This window comes from Castor canadensis, chromosome 19 (genome assembly GCF_047511655.1).
Source record: "Castor canadensis chromosome 19, mCasCan1.hap1v2, whole genome shotgun sequence".
Classification (NCBI taxonomy): Eukaryota; Metazoa; Chordata; class Mammalia; order Rodentia; family Castoridae; genus Castor; species Castor canadensis.
This window is the reverse complement of record NC_133404.1, coordinates 8395516-8412924: the sequence shown is the minus strand read 5'-3', so window position 1 is coordinate 8412924 and position 17409 is coordinate 8395516. Positions and strand designations below refer to the sequence as shown.

At 43.1% G+C, this 17409-nt stretch overlaps 1 protein-coding gene and 1 pseudogene across 5 annotated transcripts in view; both read right to left on the bottom strand.

The window, feature by feature from the left end:
• The window catches only part of Tbc1d2b (TBC1 domain family member 2B), a 72716-nt gene that overhangs the window by 25263 nt on the left and 30044 nt on the right, over positions 1-17409 (bottom strand). For all 5 annotated transcript variants that reach the window (XR_012444021.1, XM_074061791.1, XM_074061792.1 and 2 more), the window contains exons 4-5: positions 6021-6181; positions 749-981 (exon numbers count right to left, since the gene is read on the bottom strand). Coding sequence is in view for 4 of the 5 variants with exons in the window: in XM_074061791.1 (XP_073917892.1) it covers positions 749-981; positions 6021-6181 (394 nt within the window). In the remaining variant the exon portion in view is untranslated. The remainder of the gene's footprint in view (positions 1-748; positions 982-6020; positions 6182-17409) is intronic.
• On the bottom strand, positions 1009-5402 carry LOC109686823 (proliferating cell nuclear antigen pseudogene; annotated as a pseudogene).

Sequence of the window (17409 nt, the reverse complement as noted above, 5' to 3'; positions counted from 1 at the left end):
ATACAGCAAGACCCTATCATTCAAAAAAAAGAAAGCAGGTCACCAGTAGCTTATGCCTGAAATTCTAGCAACTTGGGAGGATCATGGTTTAAGGCCAGCTGGAGCAAAAGTTAGCGAGACCTGATGCCTGTCATCCCAAGCTGGCTATCCCATACCAGGCCAATCCAGGCCAAACAAGTCAACAGATAAAAACTGAGCGTAGTGGCACATGCTATCTCCCCAGCCATGCTGGGAAGTTTAAATTGGAATATCATTGTCCAGGCTGGCCTGGGCGAAAGGCAAGACCCTATCTCCAAAATAACTAGAGCAAAAAGGGTTGGAGGCATGGCTCAATCAGTACAGCACCTGCCTAGCAAGTGCAAAGCCCTAAATTCAAACTCTAGTACTGCCAATGCTCCTAAAAAGAAAAAAAAAAAAAAAAAAAAAACTGTGCTCTAAGATTCACTGAACTGCTGAACAACTAAGTGTGATTACTCTAACTAGTTCAGAAAGAAGATATGTTGCTGAACAGGATATGGAAACTGTTTAACAACTGTTAAGAGATCTGGCTGATCTGGCCCAAACTGGGCAAGGGTACAGAGAGCACAGTCCTGCCCTGAGACCGCCTGTGATGAATTTTCCCTCTTCCTGTGACCCAAAGGTCTCTGAGCAAGCTTGAAGGAAAGTCCTGCAAGACACACAAACAGGCTTTACTCCTGGGTCCTTGGCTTGCTGAGGTGGGCCAAGACAGAAGGCAGGAGACATTTACCTTCTGACTGGACAGTTCTTTCTTGAGCCGTTCCAGCTCCTCCTGCTGGCTCTGAACCTGCAGCTGCATCTCAGAGGCGAGTACGCTGATGTTGCCACTGCCTGACAGCCCCTCACTTGAAGGGTCACCACTGCTGTGACGATTTTTGTATGACCCAATTATGTCCTTCAAAGGGCGCTTTCCTTTGTAGGGGTTGCGTCCAAAGTCGAAGGGGAATCCTGAGCCAGTGACTCCTATGCAAAACAAAAACTTATTTCATTTGGAAGAAGTTTTGCATCCTTACAAATCACCCTCAGATGAGTTTTTAGTCATCACCCAGAGAACAAAGGAAGCCGAGACACCTCTGTCCCACTTCATTCTAGATAATAACCAACATGCCTAAAACCAAAGATGGTTTCTCTCACTGGCCCCCTCCTTGAAAGGTCAGCATGTGATCACTTTGAAAATACTAAGACACACTAGGGATCCTTGGTTTCTTATTTTACTAATCTGTCCTCATTTTAAAAATGAAACAAAAAAAAATACCCAAATGCATGCTTTTAAAAACTGTAAACATGCATTTTAAAAATACTGCAGGATCCAAATAATTGTTGGTATAAAAGGTTTCACACATGCATTCAAAATACAAATGGGAGACACAAAGGTACTATGTAGGTTTGGTTTATAAAAGCAAGGACACAGACAAACACATCTACACTGTTCAGAGCAATGCAAGTTCCCAGGTGGGACAGAGACTGGATTGGGGCTGACAGCAGCTAGCACCTGAGTGGGTGCTGGCTATATACAGGGTATATCTGCTTCATGACAATTCATAGAGCTACACATTTCGGACCAGGGAACTTTTCTGCATGTTATACTTTGATAAAAAGTTTATTTTGAAGTTCTGTGGGGTATAAGGAAGGGCAGTTTACTTCCTGTAACACTGACAACAAGCTGGTAGGCTGGTTCTTAGAGCAATTACAAAAAATGCCCATAAATTCAGCAAGATTGAAGTCCAGAGACATTGCTGTCTTTCACAAGCTCTGTCAAAGAGGATCAGGCTGGGCAGAAGCTGAGCCAAGCTGTTAATCAGTCAAGAGAGTTCTCTCCAGTGGTGATGAGTCTCTCATCTCCCCAAATACTAAGTCCCGTAATTCTCCCCCTCCCAACCTTGCTCTCACTCATCCCTTCCATTTCACTTTCCTTTTCTTCCAGAAGTCAGAACAGTGCTCATTTCCAAAAATTCAAATCCCTCTTTCTTCCAGGAAGCATTCCCAGTTCACAATGAGCCCTGTCCGGGGCACTCCCAATGACTACACCACACACTGGGCAACTAAGTGTATCCAACTCACTACGTCACATGATTCCAGGGAACACAGACAAGTCTCCTAAGTTAATCATAACAGTCCTTTCCCAAGGGAAAGGACTTAGTAAATACTTGCTATCCCAAATTCTGTCTCCTACTTCTACTGGCCCATGACAGAATCAAGCAAAACACAGAATTTCATAATTATTTATTATAATTTTATGTTTAAAACATTAATATTCCCCTAATAAGTAAATGAATCTAGATTGTGAATGACTACTAAAAGCATTAGGAAAGCTGGGTGCTGGTAGCTCATGACTATAATTCCAGTTACTCAGGAGGCAGAGATCAGAACAGTGGCTCGAGGCCAGCCCAGGCAAATACTTCATGAGACCCTATCTTGAAAAGTATTCAACTCAAAAAATGGCTGGTGGAGTAGCTCAAGTGGTGGAGCACCAGCCTAACAAGTGTGAGGCCCTGTGTTCAAACCCCAGTACCACCCCCATCCCCTCAAAAAAAAAAAAAAAGCATTAAGCAAAATGCTCATGGAGAAATTTATGATTGCATCAGGCTGACAACTCTAATACTGCAGGAAAGAAAAACCAGACAGGCTACAGCTCCAGATGTGATGCAACAGGAGTGCACTGTACCTTCCCTCTCACCAAAACCATGCTCTTGTCAATTTAAGTCAACCCTGAACCCAGGCAGGCCTCTGGCTCTAACTAGTAGTACACAGGAAATGCAGGGGATGGGGGACTATGTTAACGGACCCCTCGGAAAGACAACTAACTGCCAAATCTAGTGGTGGGAAACTCCTCAGCATGAGAATGTGGTTTCCTCAACACACATGGCAGGGGAAAGGAAAGGGAAAAAGATGGAGCTGGGAAGACAGAAGAGGCCTAAGGAGACATGCCTCGTCATTCAATATAATGTCTGGATCCTCATTTGAACAAACTGACTATAAGCAGACATTTATGAACAACTGAGGAATCAGATAGTATTAAGGACTTACTGTAACTGCTTTAAGATGTAATAATGAAGGTGTGGCTGTAATTTTTAAGAGTTGTTATCTCTTAGAGATACTACTAAAGAATTTGCAAATATACTAGATTGATGTTTAGGATTTATTTCAAACAATCCAGCTGATAGTGGCTATGGAAAGGGTAGGAGCTTAGAAGAGACACAGATGGAATAAGAAATGCCATGAGCTCAAAACTGTGAGAGGTGGAGGATGAGTCTGGATCTAGAATATTCCCAAAGGTCCATGTGTTAAAGGCTTGGTCCCCAGCTTGGCTCTACCAGAAGGTAGTGGAAACTGGGGCTTAGTGGGAGATTTTCCCATTACTGGGGGTATGTCCTTAAAGGAAACAGTGGGACCCCAGCCCCTTCATCTTCCTCTCTTGTATCCTGGCCACGAGGTGAATAGCTTTGCTCTGTCATACACTCCCACCAGGATGTGCCACCACAGGTCCAGAGCAGTGAAGTCAATTTGTCAAGGACTAAACTCTCCAAAACTGTGAACCAAATTAAACCTTTTCTATTTGTGAACTAACAACAAAAAAACAGCTGAGTGCCGGTGGTTCACACCTATAATCCCAGCTACTCAGGAGGCAGAGATCAGGAGGATTGTGATTTGAAGCCAGCCCAGGCAGACAGTTTACGAGACCCTATCTTGAAAAAACTCAACACAACCAAAAAAGGGCTGGCAGAGAGAGGCTCAAGTGGTAGAATGCCTGCTTAGCAAGTGTGAGGTCCTGAATTCAAACCCAATTCTACCAATGCCCCCCCCCCACACACACACACAGGAACTATGCTTTTGTTTACTAGTACTAGCTCAATTTTTAACTTTTTTTTCTTTTTGGTAGGACTGGGGTTTGAACTCAAGGCTTCATGCTTGCAAAGACTATTTCAATTTTTAAAAGTCCATTCCATGGCAAAAATCTTTGAGCCTGCCCCACCCCCTGAAAAACACATTTGTTTTAGAGATAAAACTTGCAAATCAAATCAGATTTCGTTGCTTTTTAAAGATATGTAACAAATACAAACATCAGATTATTTTAAATGGCCATTTTTCAAAAACAGAAAGTCTGGGCATTTCTGTATTTTAAAAGTGTAAGAGTCAAGGTGTGAAGGACAAACCTTGTCTTCTCTAGGTGTCCTTTTTTCTTTTTTGAAATTCAGATTAACTTCATTTAAATTGAAAAATATTTGTTAAAACTGCACTTAGGAGTCAAGACTCTTTTGTTATAAAAATCACCAGGAATGGGGCTGGAGATGTGGCTTAATGTGGTAGAGCACCTGCTTCATAAGTGTGAAGACCTGAGTTCAAACCCCAGTACTGAAAAAAAAAAAAAAATCACCAGGAATATTTCTACATAAGGCAGATGTATTTCTAGGTTAAAAAGACCAGACTTAACTCTGGACTTTATTTTCTAAACAAAATGTAGAAAATGGAGAGAAAAAAAAAAAAACAGGTTATTTACAGCAAGCAGTATCTACATATTGCACAAAGGTACAAATTTAGGGACAGAATCGACCTCCTTACGTGCTGGCATCTCAGAAGCGGTTCTCAAAGACTTAGGTTTATTTTCTTGGATTTTTGTGAATCCTAAGGTCCTTCTTCATCTGCAATCTTGGGAGCCAAACGGCTCTTTAAAAGTCCCAGGTCGGCAACTTTACACCCTACACCTAGAGGTCCATCTGCAGACGTACGGTTGCTGCAGGAAAGAGTGGAGCGGCTTCTGTGAGCTTCAGGTTCTTCAGTGTGAAAGTCAGCTGACTGGCTCATTCATCTCTAGAGGGCAGCTTCCTCCTCATCAACATTACTTGTTTGTGAGAACTTAATGTCTCCATCTCCAAACTCTCCACTCACAGAAAACTTCACTCCATCTTTTGCACAGGACACCACCACAGCATCTCCACATGTACTTGCAACCCCACTAGGTATCTCTGCCTAGTGTACTAGCTGTACTCCTGTTCTGGAATTCCAAGTTGTTCATCATCTAAATCCCAAACTTTCTCCTGATTTGCTGCCTCAAATACTAGCACAAGATGTCTGTGGTATCTTCAGCCCTTACTGTGATGACATCTTCACCGCCAGTGCATTCTAACATTTTGGACATGCTGGTGAGGTGCACGCCTATGGCCACACTGTGGTGACAACAGTAAGTGCGCCAAGGAGATGTGGGAGGAGCCTGTACACTGCAGGTACACCTCAGAGCTCATGGTCCACCATGGCCCACGAGGTCCTTAAGAGCCTCCTGTACCGTCTTCAGGATGGGGCCCTGGCCAGGTGCACTTCAGGCATGGCAGAGTGGCAATGGGCTGAAGACTCACCAGAATCAGCTCCAAGTCCACACTCGACACCATGTCAGTCCTGAGTTCCGCAGCTCCAAAGGCAAAGCAAGCCCCTGGGAGGGAGACTGTCAGGTGGGCAGTGAGGCAGGCACTGGGTGCTCTGCACCTCCTAACCTGCAGGTGCCACACTGTCACCTGCCTGTGTCCCACGGAAGGCACTGCAGCCTCCAACTGGGAAGCTGGTCTGGCTGTTGTCCTGTCGTCCTGTCCCTAGCCAAGAAGAGGGCAGGTTGCAACAGTATGCACCAGGCTCTCTTTAGTGGTAGCAGGGAAACTGAGCCAAAGAGCCTCTATTAGTTGCTTTCTCTCAGGTATGTGCTATAATAATGAAAAGGTGACTAACAACAGGTACACTAGAGCCATGATCTCAAATTTCTACAACTAAAACGTTTTAAAAATCAGTATTTCTACAAAGAGCAGCACAACTTCCAGGTGTTCTATCTCCTGAAAAAGCTGACAGTCGCCTATTTCTTGACGCACTTCATTTTTCAAACTGTTTGCTTCATATCCCACACAAAGAGTGCAGGCCCCACTGAGCCTTGTGCTTCCAGACACCTGCCACTAAAGCGTCTCCACGTCACTGGAGGGAAAGAAGGCAGCAGAGAGCAAAAGCACAGCAATGTTCTGTACCTTTGTTTCCCTCAGGCATCTGCTTCTTCCTTTCTTCCTGTACCACCGACTCCTCCAGGTCCTTAGGGGGTGGGTCTAAAAGTTCCCACTCTTCATTGGTGTAAAACACAGTCCTCCGACTGTCATGTCCTCTCCCAGGACGGAACGATGACATTGAATTTCTATTGGGAAAAAAAAAATGTATCTTTTAAAAACAAGTAAAATGAAACACAATTTCATGTATATAGGGTAGGCAAAAATGAAAAGATCTGGTAACACCAAATACTGGTGATGATACAGAGAAATGAGAACTCTTACATCTTGCCAGTGGGAGTATAAATTGGTACTACTGTCATGGAGAGTAGTACAGTTCACTGAAGAGGTGCCTACCCTAAGATCCCAGCGTATACTAAAAGAAATTCTTACCCATGCACATAAAGACAAAAACAAGAGCACTCACTGCAATTTGTTCATGTTAGCAAAAACGTACAACCACCTAAACACCCACCAACAGAACAGATACGCTGTAGGTCATACAATCAAATGCTATATAGCACTTGAAATGAACTCACTCATTATATCTGAGTGCCTACTATGTACCAGGCACTGTTCTGGGTACTTGGGATACCCCAGTGAACAAAATACAGCGATTCTTGTCCTTGTGGAATTTACATTGCAGCTAAAGCTACATGTACCACAGATAGAAATAAGAAAACTGAAAAATGATAGGTACAACACAGTATCTGCACACATTCATGATAACATTTTAATGAGGATATTTATGAATACATACTTGTAGTAAAACTAAAAAATCCACACATGAATGATATTCATCAATTACGGAATACTGGTTACTCTGTAGACAGCAAAAGAATAGGATCAAGAAGAAATGATTTTAGCTGTATTCTTAGTGTTGTTTTTTTTTTTTAATGCAGCAAAAATGATAAAATTATAAAGATAAGCGAGTCGCTGGTGACTCACACCTATAATCCTAGCTACTTGGGAGGCAGAGATCAGGAAGATCAAGGTTCAAAGCCAGCCCTCGGCAAACAGTTCACGAGACCATATCTTGAAAAAACCCATCACAAATGAGCTGGTGGAGTGGCTCAAGGTATAGACCCAGAGTTCAAATCTCAGTACCACAAAAAAAAAAAAAAATTATACAGATGGGTAGTGACTATCCAAGTAATCAATATACTATTTACTTCTCTGTGTACTAATACTTCCAGTAAAGACGGGATATCAGAGACTGGATTTGCCCACTCTCTTGAAATCTAACCAACTAAACAAAATCTACAATGGCTCAGAAGCAAGCCACCTCACAGAAACAAGGTCCACCGAGAGAGAAACAACTGAGAGGAGACCCACCACTGCCCCAGATTACTAGCTAGAGACAGTTTCCAGGCCTCAGAGCAGGCAGGGCCACTCCCAGAATTGAGAGGACAGAACAGTTGTGGTCCATAAGCAGAGGACTGGAGGAAAGATGGCTGCTCAGAGGAGGCTACAGAGCTCACAGACAGTCCGGTCCCCAAGGCTTCAGCCCAGTAATAATAAGGGCTTGCGTAAAAAGAGCTATGGGAGGGCTGGGAAACAGTCACCTGAGAGGAGCGAAAAGAATGATTCCCGAGGCTCACAGAGGGTGGTGAACAGCGCCTAGTTCTACCAAGCAGAGTGGAAAACCTCCTACTTCCCAGGGCATCAGACTGAGTACTCAGAAGGGTTACAACACAATCCCTAGACTAATGGCTACTCTCAGCCCCACAATGAAGCAAAAGGACCAAACTATTTCTGAATGATTTCATTACATCCAAGAACAAAGCTCAAGAATATGTGTAGGAAAACAAACAAAAAAATCTGGCACACAAAAAGGTAGCATTCATAATACCTGGCCCAATTTTTAAAAGTTATCAGACGTACAAGAAGTAGGAAACAATTCATAATGAGAAGAACAACTGATCAACAGAAACAGACCCAGAAATGGCAAATGATAAGATCGGGAGACAAGGGCTTTAAATGTCACATCTGTTACTCATGTTCAACTGGCTAGAAGAAAGACTAAAAAGGTCCCAGATCTGGAAGATTTTTTTTTTTTAAAGATTCAAATCAAATTTCTAGCAATAAAACTGCAATACCTGTGAGGGAAAATATACTGAATCTAGCACACTAGACACTGAAGAAAGAGAAGCACACTTGATGATTCTGTAATAGATACTATTCAGAATGAAACAGAGAAAAGATCTGAAATGGACAGACCAGTGAGCATGGACAATTCCAAGAGGCATAAACACATGTAACTGGAGTCCCCGAAGGGCAGGAAAAGAGAAACAGGAAAAAAGCATATGAAGAAATAGTGGCCGGACTTTTCCTAAATTTGATGAAAACTATAAATCCATACATTCAAGAAGTTTAACAAACTTCAAGCACAAGAATCATGAAGAAAACTGTACCAAGGTACATCATAATCAAACTGCCTAAAGCCAATAACTAAAAATTTTCTAAATATAAATTTCATTTACAAAAGAAAGAAAGGAGTAGTTAATTTTTTGTGGTTAAATTGTCAAGAAGTGAACTTGACCGAGCTAAGGGGCGTTCAGAAGCTGGGAAAACACTGTTTTGGGGCGTGTCTGTGAGGGAAGCATCTGAGTTGGCATACATGAAGAAGCCTTGTTCTCCCTAATGGGGCGGCATCATTCAGTGCTTTGAGGCCCAGAATAAAAAAGCCAGAGAAAGAGTTGGCTCTCTCTGCTTCAGGTGGAATATCACGCTCTCCTGCCCGAAGACCTCGATGTGCCTGTTCTCAGGCTTCTGGACTCAGAATTAGGATTTAATACCCCTGGCCCTCTTGGTTCTTCAACCCTCAGGCTCTGACTGGGACTTAGACCACTGGCTTCCCTGGTTCTCAGTTGTTTGGACTGGACCTACATGTTTCCTGGCCTCCACCTTACAGAATACAGATCTGGGGCTTGTTGTTTTCCATAATTGCAAGAGCCAATCCTTCACAATAAATATCTTTTATTAATCTATCTGTATCTATCCCACTGGTTCTGTTTCTCAGGAGCGCCCTTACTACTACACCTGCCATCTTATCAAAACAGACAACAACAACAAAAAAAAAAACAGCCTTCTTCCATCTTGTGATAAATAGCCTTTCCAGTTAAATTCTCCAGAGACATATATTAGCAATCTCTGTTCATCACCACCCTCCTTCCAATCGAGATTCTGCTTTTACCAGTCCCCTGGAATGATTATCATTAAGATCAACAATAACCCAGTCACAAAATCCACTCAAAATGGGACCCAGAAAAAAAATCCCAATTAGGACCTTAAACCCATCACTTTGTCATGACTGTCCTTTTTTCCCTTAGGCAAAACTATAAAATATAGAAATGGCCACCTTTTCACAAAAATCTAACAAAAAAATTGTCTTCAGTCACATTTATGGAGGATAACAACAAAAATTTAGCAAAGTTAAATCTTAAAAATAGATGTTAAAAGAAACTCCACAATACAGTAGACCCTTGGTGTCCGCAGGTTTATGCTTTCAAGGAGACCATCATGAAAGGAAAAACTGCAAATCCTCATGATACCTGGAGTTCAGTACTCCAAAATGACTCAAATTTACCACACAAACAGGTCAGAGCACCCATGAACAAATTAAAACCTCATCACCTTCATCTCACCTCTAAAATAAAGATAACCTGGTGAAAACTTACTGAATTAAGATATATGTTTATAACCACACCAGACACATTAAACACTAATATTATTGCAGAACAAAAGTTTTTAAAGACATTAGAGTAGACCAAAGAGACTACAGGTTTCTATCAACCTTTCATTGTCTTTGAGCTATTTTATAACTGCAAATTATAGAAAACTGGGAAGAATGTAAATTACTTATATACATAAAAATGCAAATATAGTATCTAGTGGGAGACAACTTATAAGTTCCTTGTAGGTAAAATGTTTTGCATCTATTTTTAGACTCATTCATATATTCCTTACTTGCTTTGTACCGTGTGGCTCTTTGAATTTTCCTTTGGCCCAAGTGTTTCATTGTATTGACTCCATCATTAATTAATGAATTAAATAAAATCTTCATAAATACTGAAAAAAACTATCAAGAGGTAAGGTATTTACTATGAAGAGACATCTCAAATTAATTAAACTTTCAATTGAAAATCACTTGAGCAGTTAGGGAACAAGGAGCTAGGAAAGACTATCTCTCCCACGATTATCTGGACCACCGGAATGTGGGACCAGCCTCTCCATTTTCAGGTGAAGAAACACCACAGACATGACTCATTACCCAAGTCACACAGATGGCTAGTGGCATAGTAAGACTGAGCCCAGTCTTTCTGATCCCAAAGCCCTCTTTGCCATCCTATGCTATGCTGTCACCTGATGAGGCACCTACCAAATGTGAAAAACAAGCTATTCTGCAAGAAAGACAGAGATCAGCACTCAGTGCCCAACTACGACATGAGGAGGGAGTTTCTGCTCCCAAGGAGGGGGTTGTGCAGGGAACTTTTTTGTTCTGTTGAATCTAGTTCCTCAAGGCTGACTGTGAGCTAAGCCATACAATTAAATCAAGGAGGAACTCACCCTGGTTAAGGGCATCATCAAACCCTAAAGCTAAAGTCATGCTCAACAGTGAAAGGCTCACTGCTTTCTCTCTAAAAGGAGGCATGCAGCAAAGAGGCCCACTCTCATCACCTTCACTCAGCTTATAATGGAGATTTTAGCCAATGCACTCAGACGAGAAAAAGAAAATACAAAAATATCATAAAGATACAAAACTCTTAATGTGCAGATTACATGACTGTGCTGGGAAAATCCTCAAAACTCCACAGAAAAAGCTACTAGACTAAATAAATTTAGTAAGATTGTAGGACACAAAGTCAATATACAAAAAAATCAATTCTACTTGCATAAACTAGGAATGAATAATTAGAAAATATTTTTAAAATTCAACTTATAATGTACTTAATTAAAGTTAAGAATGAACTTTGAGAATGATGAACAAATCCTACATGCTGAAATCTATAAAATAGTACAAAGGGAAATTAACAAGACCTCAAACTGAATGTAGAGGCATACTATATTCCTACTTTAGATGGTAATTCTCCCAAAATTGATCTACATTTTCGATGCAAACTTAGTAAAAAAAAAAAAAAAATGGCGGGGGGAGGAAATACAAAATTTATATTGGAAAGCAATTAATGTAGAATAGCCAAAACAATATTGGAACAAAAAGGTTAGAGGTCTTATTCTATGTGATTTAAAAACGTACTACAAAGCTATAGCAATTAAGCCAATGTGGTACTGGTGTAAGAACAGACATGCATATCAATGTAGCTGAACTGAGAGTCCAGAAGGAAATCCTTACATTCATGGTCAATTGATTTTCAACAAGAGTGTCAACCCAAGCACTGCCAGAAAAAAAAAATTCAAACGGGAAACAAAAAGTCTTTTCAAAAGATGGTAGTTCTCTGTATGGGAGAAAAATGAACTTGTGGCGGGTAGAGATTCCGCAAGTAGTAAAGCGCTTGCCTAGAAAACACAAGGCCTTGGGTTCAATTCCCTAGTATTATCAAAAAAACAAAACCTTAAAATCTTATCTCATATTCTGTGCAAAAATTAATTTCAAATATACCACAGCCCTGAAAGTAAAAGAGAAAACTACAGACATTCTAGGAAAGAACATGAGAGTATTTGTGACACTGGCTTAGACAAAGGTTTCTGTTTCTAAACAAGACTCAAAAGCACAATACATAAAGGAATAAAATGAAAAACAAAACAAAAAACAAATCAAACAAAAAGAATTTTAAAAAGAATAAAGTAAGGGCTGACAGAGTGGCTCAAGTTGTAGAGCACCTGCCTAGCAAGCATAAGGTCCTGAGCTCAAACCCAAGTACCATTAAAAAAAAAATGATAAAATAGACTTTATCAAAGATAAGAGTCTTCTTTGAAAAATATTTGCAAAATACCTATCTGACAAAAGGCTCGTATCCAGAAGATAAAATAACTCTTGAAATTCAGTAGTAGACCAATGATTCAATTTAAAAATGAACAAAAGGGCTTGGCATGTGCCTCAAGTGGCAGAGCATTTGCCTAGCAAGCACAAGGCCCAGAGTTTAAACACAGTTACCATCAAAGGTAAAAAGACATGAAAATGAACATCAGTTAAAAGAAGAACAAGAGATGTATATTCTTTGAAAAGAATATACAGACAGTCCCTGACTTACAAAGGTTAGACTTATGATTTTTTCTTCTTCATGAGGGTTCAAAAGCAATACACATTCAGTAGAAGCAGTTGTCTGTATAGGTGTGTCACAGCACTGGGCACTAGAAGGCATTAAGAAATGAACTGCACGAGGAGGACGCTCATATGGTTTACTTGCCTCTGTATGTCAGGTCTGTATGGGTATCACTGCCAGGTTTTGGGGCCTTGCTGGCAAAGCATTTTACCAAAATGTTGTACCTTCCAATATTGTGACAGCAGGATGAGACCTTACATGTGTCCTGTAATTTCTCTGCATTCTTCAAAATTTTCAAAGTTCTTCAATGAAATTCAAATAAAAGGGTAAAAAAAACATGCTTTACACAACACAAGCATTGAGAAACCACTCTTTTACATGAGAATGTCATCTGTCTGGTTCAAACTAAAGATGGAATCACCTCCCTCCTTTAATCTACCTCAGAAAACACCAGTGATGTAGCTAGCGTCCTTCCTCCTTCTGTACTTTAATAACCATATTGAGGTATGACTGACCTGTAAGTGCAATTATTTTAGGAGTGCAGGCTGAATTTTAAAAATTACAGTCATGCAAACTCCACCATTATCAAGATTCCAACACTTCCACTGCCCTAAAAAGTTCCCTCCTACTCTTTTCAAGTTGATCCCCTTTTTTCACTCCCTGCCCTGGGCAATCTCTGAGCTGCTTCTTGTCATTATAGCTTTGCCTTTTAAAGACTGGGTCTTGCTAATTTTGCCTCAAACTCCAGAACTTCCTGCCTCTGTCTCCTGAACAGCCTCAGTAATTTCTGTTCATTTTATGACACAATTGGTTCATTGCTTTGCTAAATACTGGCACCTTGGATCCCATCACACCATAATTTTTGGTAGCCGTGACTATAAGAGGGTTCTTGTGTGGCGTGTGACTACCATCACCATCAATTTTAGGAGCTAAATTCTCCTTGCCATTTGCCCAGGCTTCAAACTGTGTTCCTGCCTTATGGAGTAAACAGACAAAAAATAAAAGCAGAGGACCAACACCGGGCCTGGGCAGGAAAAGGGCAGTTTCAATGACTCTGATCTTCCACACACTCTCCTGCCCACCACCAGGGTCTCAAGGTCTCCAGTCTGTTGCAAGGCTCACTGGCACCAGGTCATGTGGTGCCACCTATCAAGTCACATGGAGAAATGAGATCAGTCTCAAAGCAAAAGCCAGTTTAAGCTGATACACCATTTAACCAGTCCTTGGGTTAGCTTGCACGTGGTGAAACCCAATTCTTGACTGTGCAACAAAGGGGTCATTACAGTGCAGAACACATCCATGATACACACAGTGGCCAGCAATGTCCTCAGCGGTGACTATGTATCTGGCCTGTGCATTGCACTGTGGAATCTGTGACCCACGTATATGGGGTTCTTTGGGCTGATATTACAGGCTGTCCTTCAACAGCGGCTGCTCTCCAAAGACTCACTGTCATTTGACTAGCCTGAGAGAGGCCTTGAGTGTCCCTCCAGGCTTTGTGCTATGGGCTGCTGCACTGTCCAGGAAATATTCCACTGCCCTGATCCCAAGTAGAAAGCTGGGTCCTGTCAGGAAACAAAACAGTACCCTGACAGCACAGCCTTCAACTTGAGCTCCTGCTAAACCCACTCCAGCAATCTGTATCATCATTCTTTTCCAAGTTTACAGATTTCACATTGATTTCTCCTGTTTAAAACGTCCAACTAAAATAGTAATGGGGTACTCAGCACTCACAGACAAGGACAGCACGGCAATCCTGATCACCAGGTGGAATATGAAAGCTTAGAGAAGTGTTAGGAAATGTCCATGAAATCTCTCTGGAGCTGAGAGCTCCATGCGTGCCCCGTACACCCGGCACCTTTTCAGCAGTGGATGAACATGGCTGAGACAGAGGTTTGGACTTGTGGGATATATGGGGAGGATGGGCTTCAGGGACAGCCCCTCAGCTCCTTCACCCAGACAAGAGTCAGATAAAAACGGGGGAGCGTGCCCTGCTGGCAACAGCCACCCCAATAAAGGTGACTTGGCATTTCCTCCTCTGCAAATTCATTCCTCATACACATTTTCACAAGGGCATGGAGATACAGGGGCAAAGACATCAGGACAATGCTACTTGAAATGACAGGGAAGTGGCCCAGTAGGCTAAATAAGTTAGGGCACATCCATATAACTGAACTCAGTCCTAATAAGGAAGGGGCTGTTGTGGTGAGCTAAGAATACCCACCACTCAGGATGTCCCCACCCAAATCCCTGGACCCTATCTATGGCTGTTACCTCATATGACAAAGGGAACTCTGCAGGTGCGATCACATTAAGGATCTCAAGAAAGGAGATTGTGCTATATCATCTAAAGGGGTACTAAAGATAATCACAAGCATCCTCTGAGAGGGTCAGAGATCTGACCAAGAGGGAAGGCAAAGCCACCAGGGAGGCAGGACTTAAAGAGAAATGGCACAGGCCTAAGAACACCAGCAGCCACCAGATATTGCGAGAGGCCAGAAACAGATTCTTGCTGGAGCCTAGAGAAGGAAACAGACCTGCCAACACCTTCACTTCAGCCCATGAAGCTAACTGGATTTCCGGCCTCTGAACTGGAAGAAAAGGAGTTTATGTGCTTCTGAGCTGCCAAGTTTATGGTAATTTGGTACAGCAGCCAGAGAAAACCAAGGCAATTGCTCTTCAGTAAGCTAGTGTCCTTCAATATGGGGGCTCTGAGAGACTGCTCATTGTTATGGTCCAAACTCTGGATCATCAATGTCTAACGCTAGAATGTATTTTCCTCTGATATGACAGCTTTCTGTTCTGACAGTCTGGGAAAGCAGTGTCATCAGATGGACCTCTCCCAAAGCACAGTGCCCTTTAACTTGGACAGGTGGCACATCATCCTTCCACTTCTGAAAATATTACCGCAAACGCCCAGCACAGTAAGTGTCACTACAAAAAAGCATCTTTACTGTAGAACTTTCAGACAGGCCCAGCTCCACATATTTCCCCGTCTAAGAGATAGACAGTCCCTCCCTTCATCCAAGGTCTCACTAGCCTCCAGCTTCTCTTCTACCAATCAGCACCCAAGCTCCTGGCAGGACAGCTGGCACCACTCATGCAGCACACCCTGTTCTGATGTCCTTAACTGTGCATAGGTGTCTGTGCACTTGCCTTTTGCTTTGGCAGTTTCTTTCAGTTTGGACTGAAACTTCTCTTCTCCTCCTCCTTCTCTTCTTCCTCTTGAGTAAAACCTCTCCTGCCATCCTTCCCCAACTACTTCCTCCTCATAGGTGCTTCCAGGAAAGCAACAGCCTGCTGGGCTTAGACCTCAACCCAGTGACCAAGGACCTACATACCTGCTTGCCTCCCCTGAGGACTGCACACACCTGGTAGGCAGGAAGGAATATTTCTCTCACCCAAGGTAGAGGGGGAGTGGAAGATGCAAAGGTGATGGGAGGGAGCACTGTGTGGCACCAACGGCAGTGCTCCTCAAACTGTCCATGGTGACAGATGGGGGCATCAAAGAAGGCATCATGAAGTCATGGCAAGTATTTTTGGAGACTGGAAGAAAGACAGTACTTAGCTTCACTAAATGTAGCAGTGAAAAATTATCTTTCAGTTCCATACACACACCAACTGTATTCATTTTACATGTACGCACGTGTCTTAATTGCTGTGGGTTCCCCATCAAAAAAGGGAACAATGGGCCTAGAAGGCCAAACAGGCCCTATAGCCCTGGCAGGGGAGGGAGCAGGGCACAAGGCAGGTGGGCATAGTCAGTGCATCTCACATGTTCAAGGCAGGGGACAAAGTAGCCCCAGAAAGGGCTCTGAGTTCTACCTTCATCACTCTTGCTCAGGAAGGTTCTAGAACCCACCAACTGCCAGGCACTGTGAGAGGTGCTAGAAAGACCACAAGAACAAAACAGGGCCCCACCTCCCTCCATGTGGAGCACCCAGCCTTGCAAGGGACGTAGAGCACAGACAAGAAGGCAAAGAGATGCAGCAATTAACAAGAAGGAAAGGGCTGGGAGAAACTGGAAGGGCTGCCCTGAAGGCTGAGCATGGAGCCAGAGGAGAGGAACTCTTCCAACCAAGGGATGGCCTGAATCAGGGCCTGAGAAAGACTGCATTTAAAGAGCTGAAAGAAGCCAAGTGAGCCAGTAACAGAGGGGACAGCAGGGACAGATCCACCCCCGAGCCCACAGATCATGTTCAGCAGCAGGGCCTCCAGCCAAAGGCACTGAGAAGCCTCTGAAAGGTGGAGGCAGTGGGAAGGATTGATTCAGGTCATTGAGAACAGGGCCAGAAGAAAAGAAAGACAGGTCCCCTGCCCAGCCTCCAACTCTTAACACGATAGGAATCTTGGGATAAGATACTGACGTTCTCTGGACCTGGTTTCCCATGTTGAGCCAAATGACACCCAGCCATGAATGTGGTCTGAGTCTCTAAGTCAAAGCCATTGCTTCTCTGATGCAACAGTAGCCTGTCCCATGAGGGGGCCCTGTAAGTGTTTGGGTGAAAGGGAGATGGAGAGGACTGCTGGAGAAAAGTGCTAGGCACAACCTCATAGTCCCAGAAGCTACCAGCAATTATGGGCACTGATGCCAGTGACACTTGCACACAGTTGGGCCAACTTCCCGCAGTCATTGCAACTCCAAAGACCTTCCCTCATTCCTCCCTCTCCGAAAGCCTAGCTCTTAAAATGCCCGCAGGAGGCAGCACCATGACTATGTGCCTCACAACAAGGAAAGTACAGTAGGTACTACATTACATTTGCTCAACATGTACAACTTCCCCCAAACTCCCCACACACCTGAGCACCTACATTCGACTGCAAGTGGGGCTAAAGAGATGAGTTACTGAACCATAGCAGATTCCAGGGAGCACCAGCCATGAACACAGATAATCATTTCTACCAGGCCAGAGGGGTCAAGAAAGAAGCAAAACAAACGGTCAGAACACAGCCAACTGTATGGCCAACAGGAGGCCCATAGGCGGTCAGCCTGGAAGGGTGATTACCTGTTCCCAGCCAGCTCAGACTTCACACCCACGCAGGAGGGCACCCTCTTCACCTGACACAAAGAGGGGAAGACCTCCTCCACTTACTGGCCCTCAGGAGCCAGAGTAATGACAGCACAGCAATCCTGCGGGCCTTACTGAGCACTT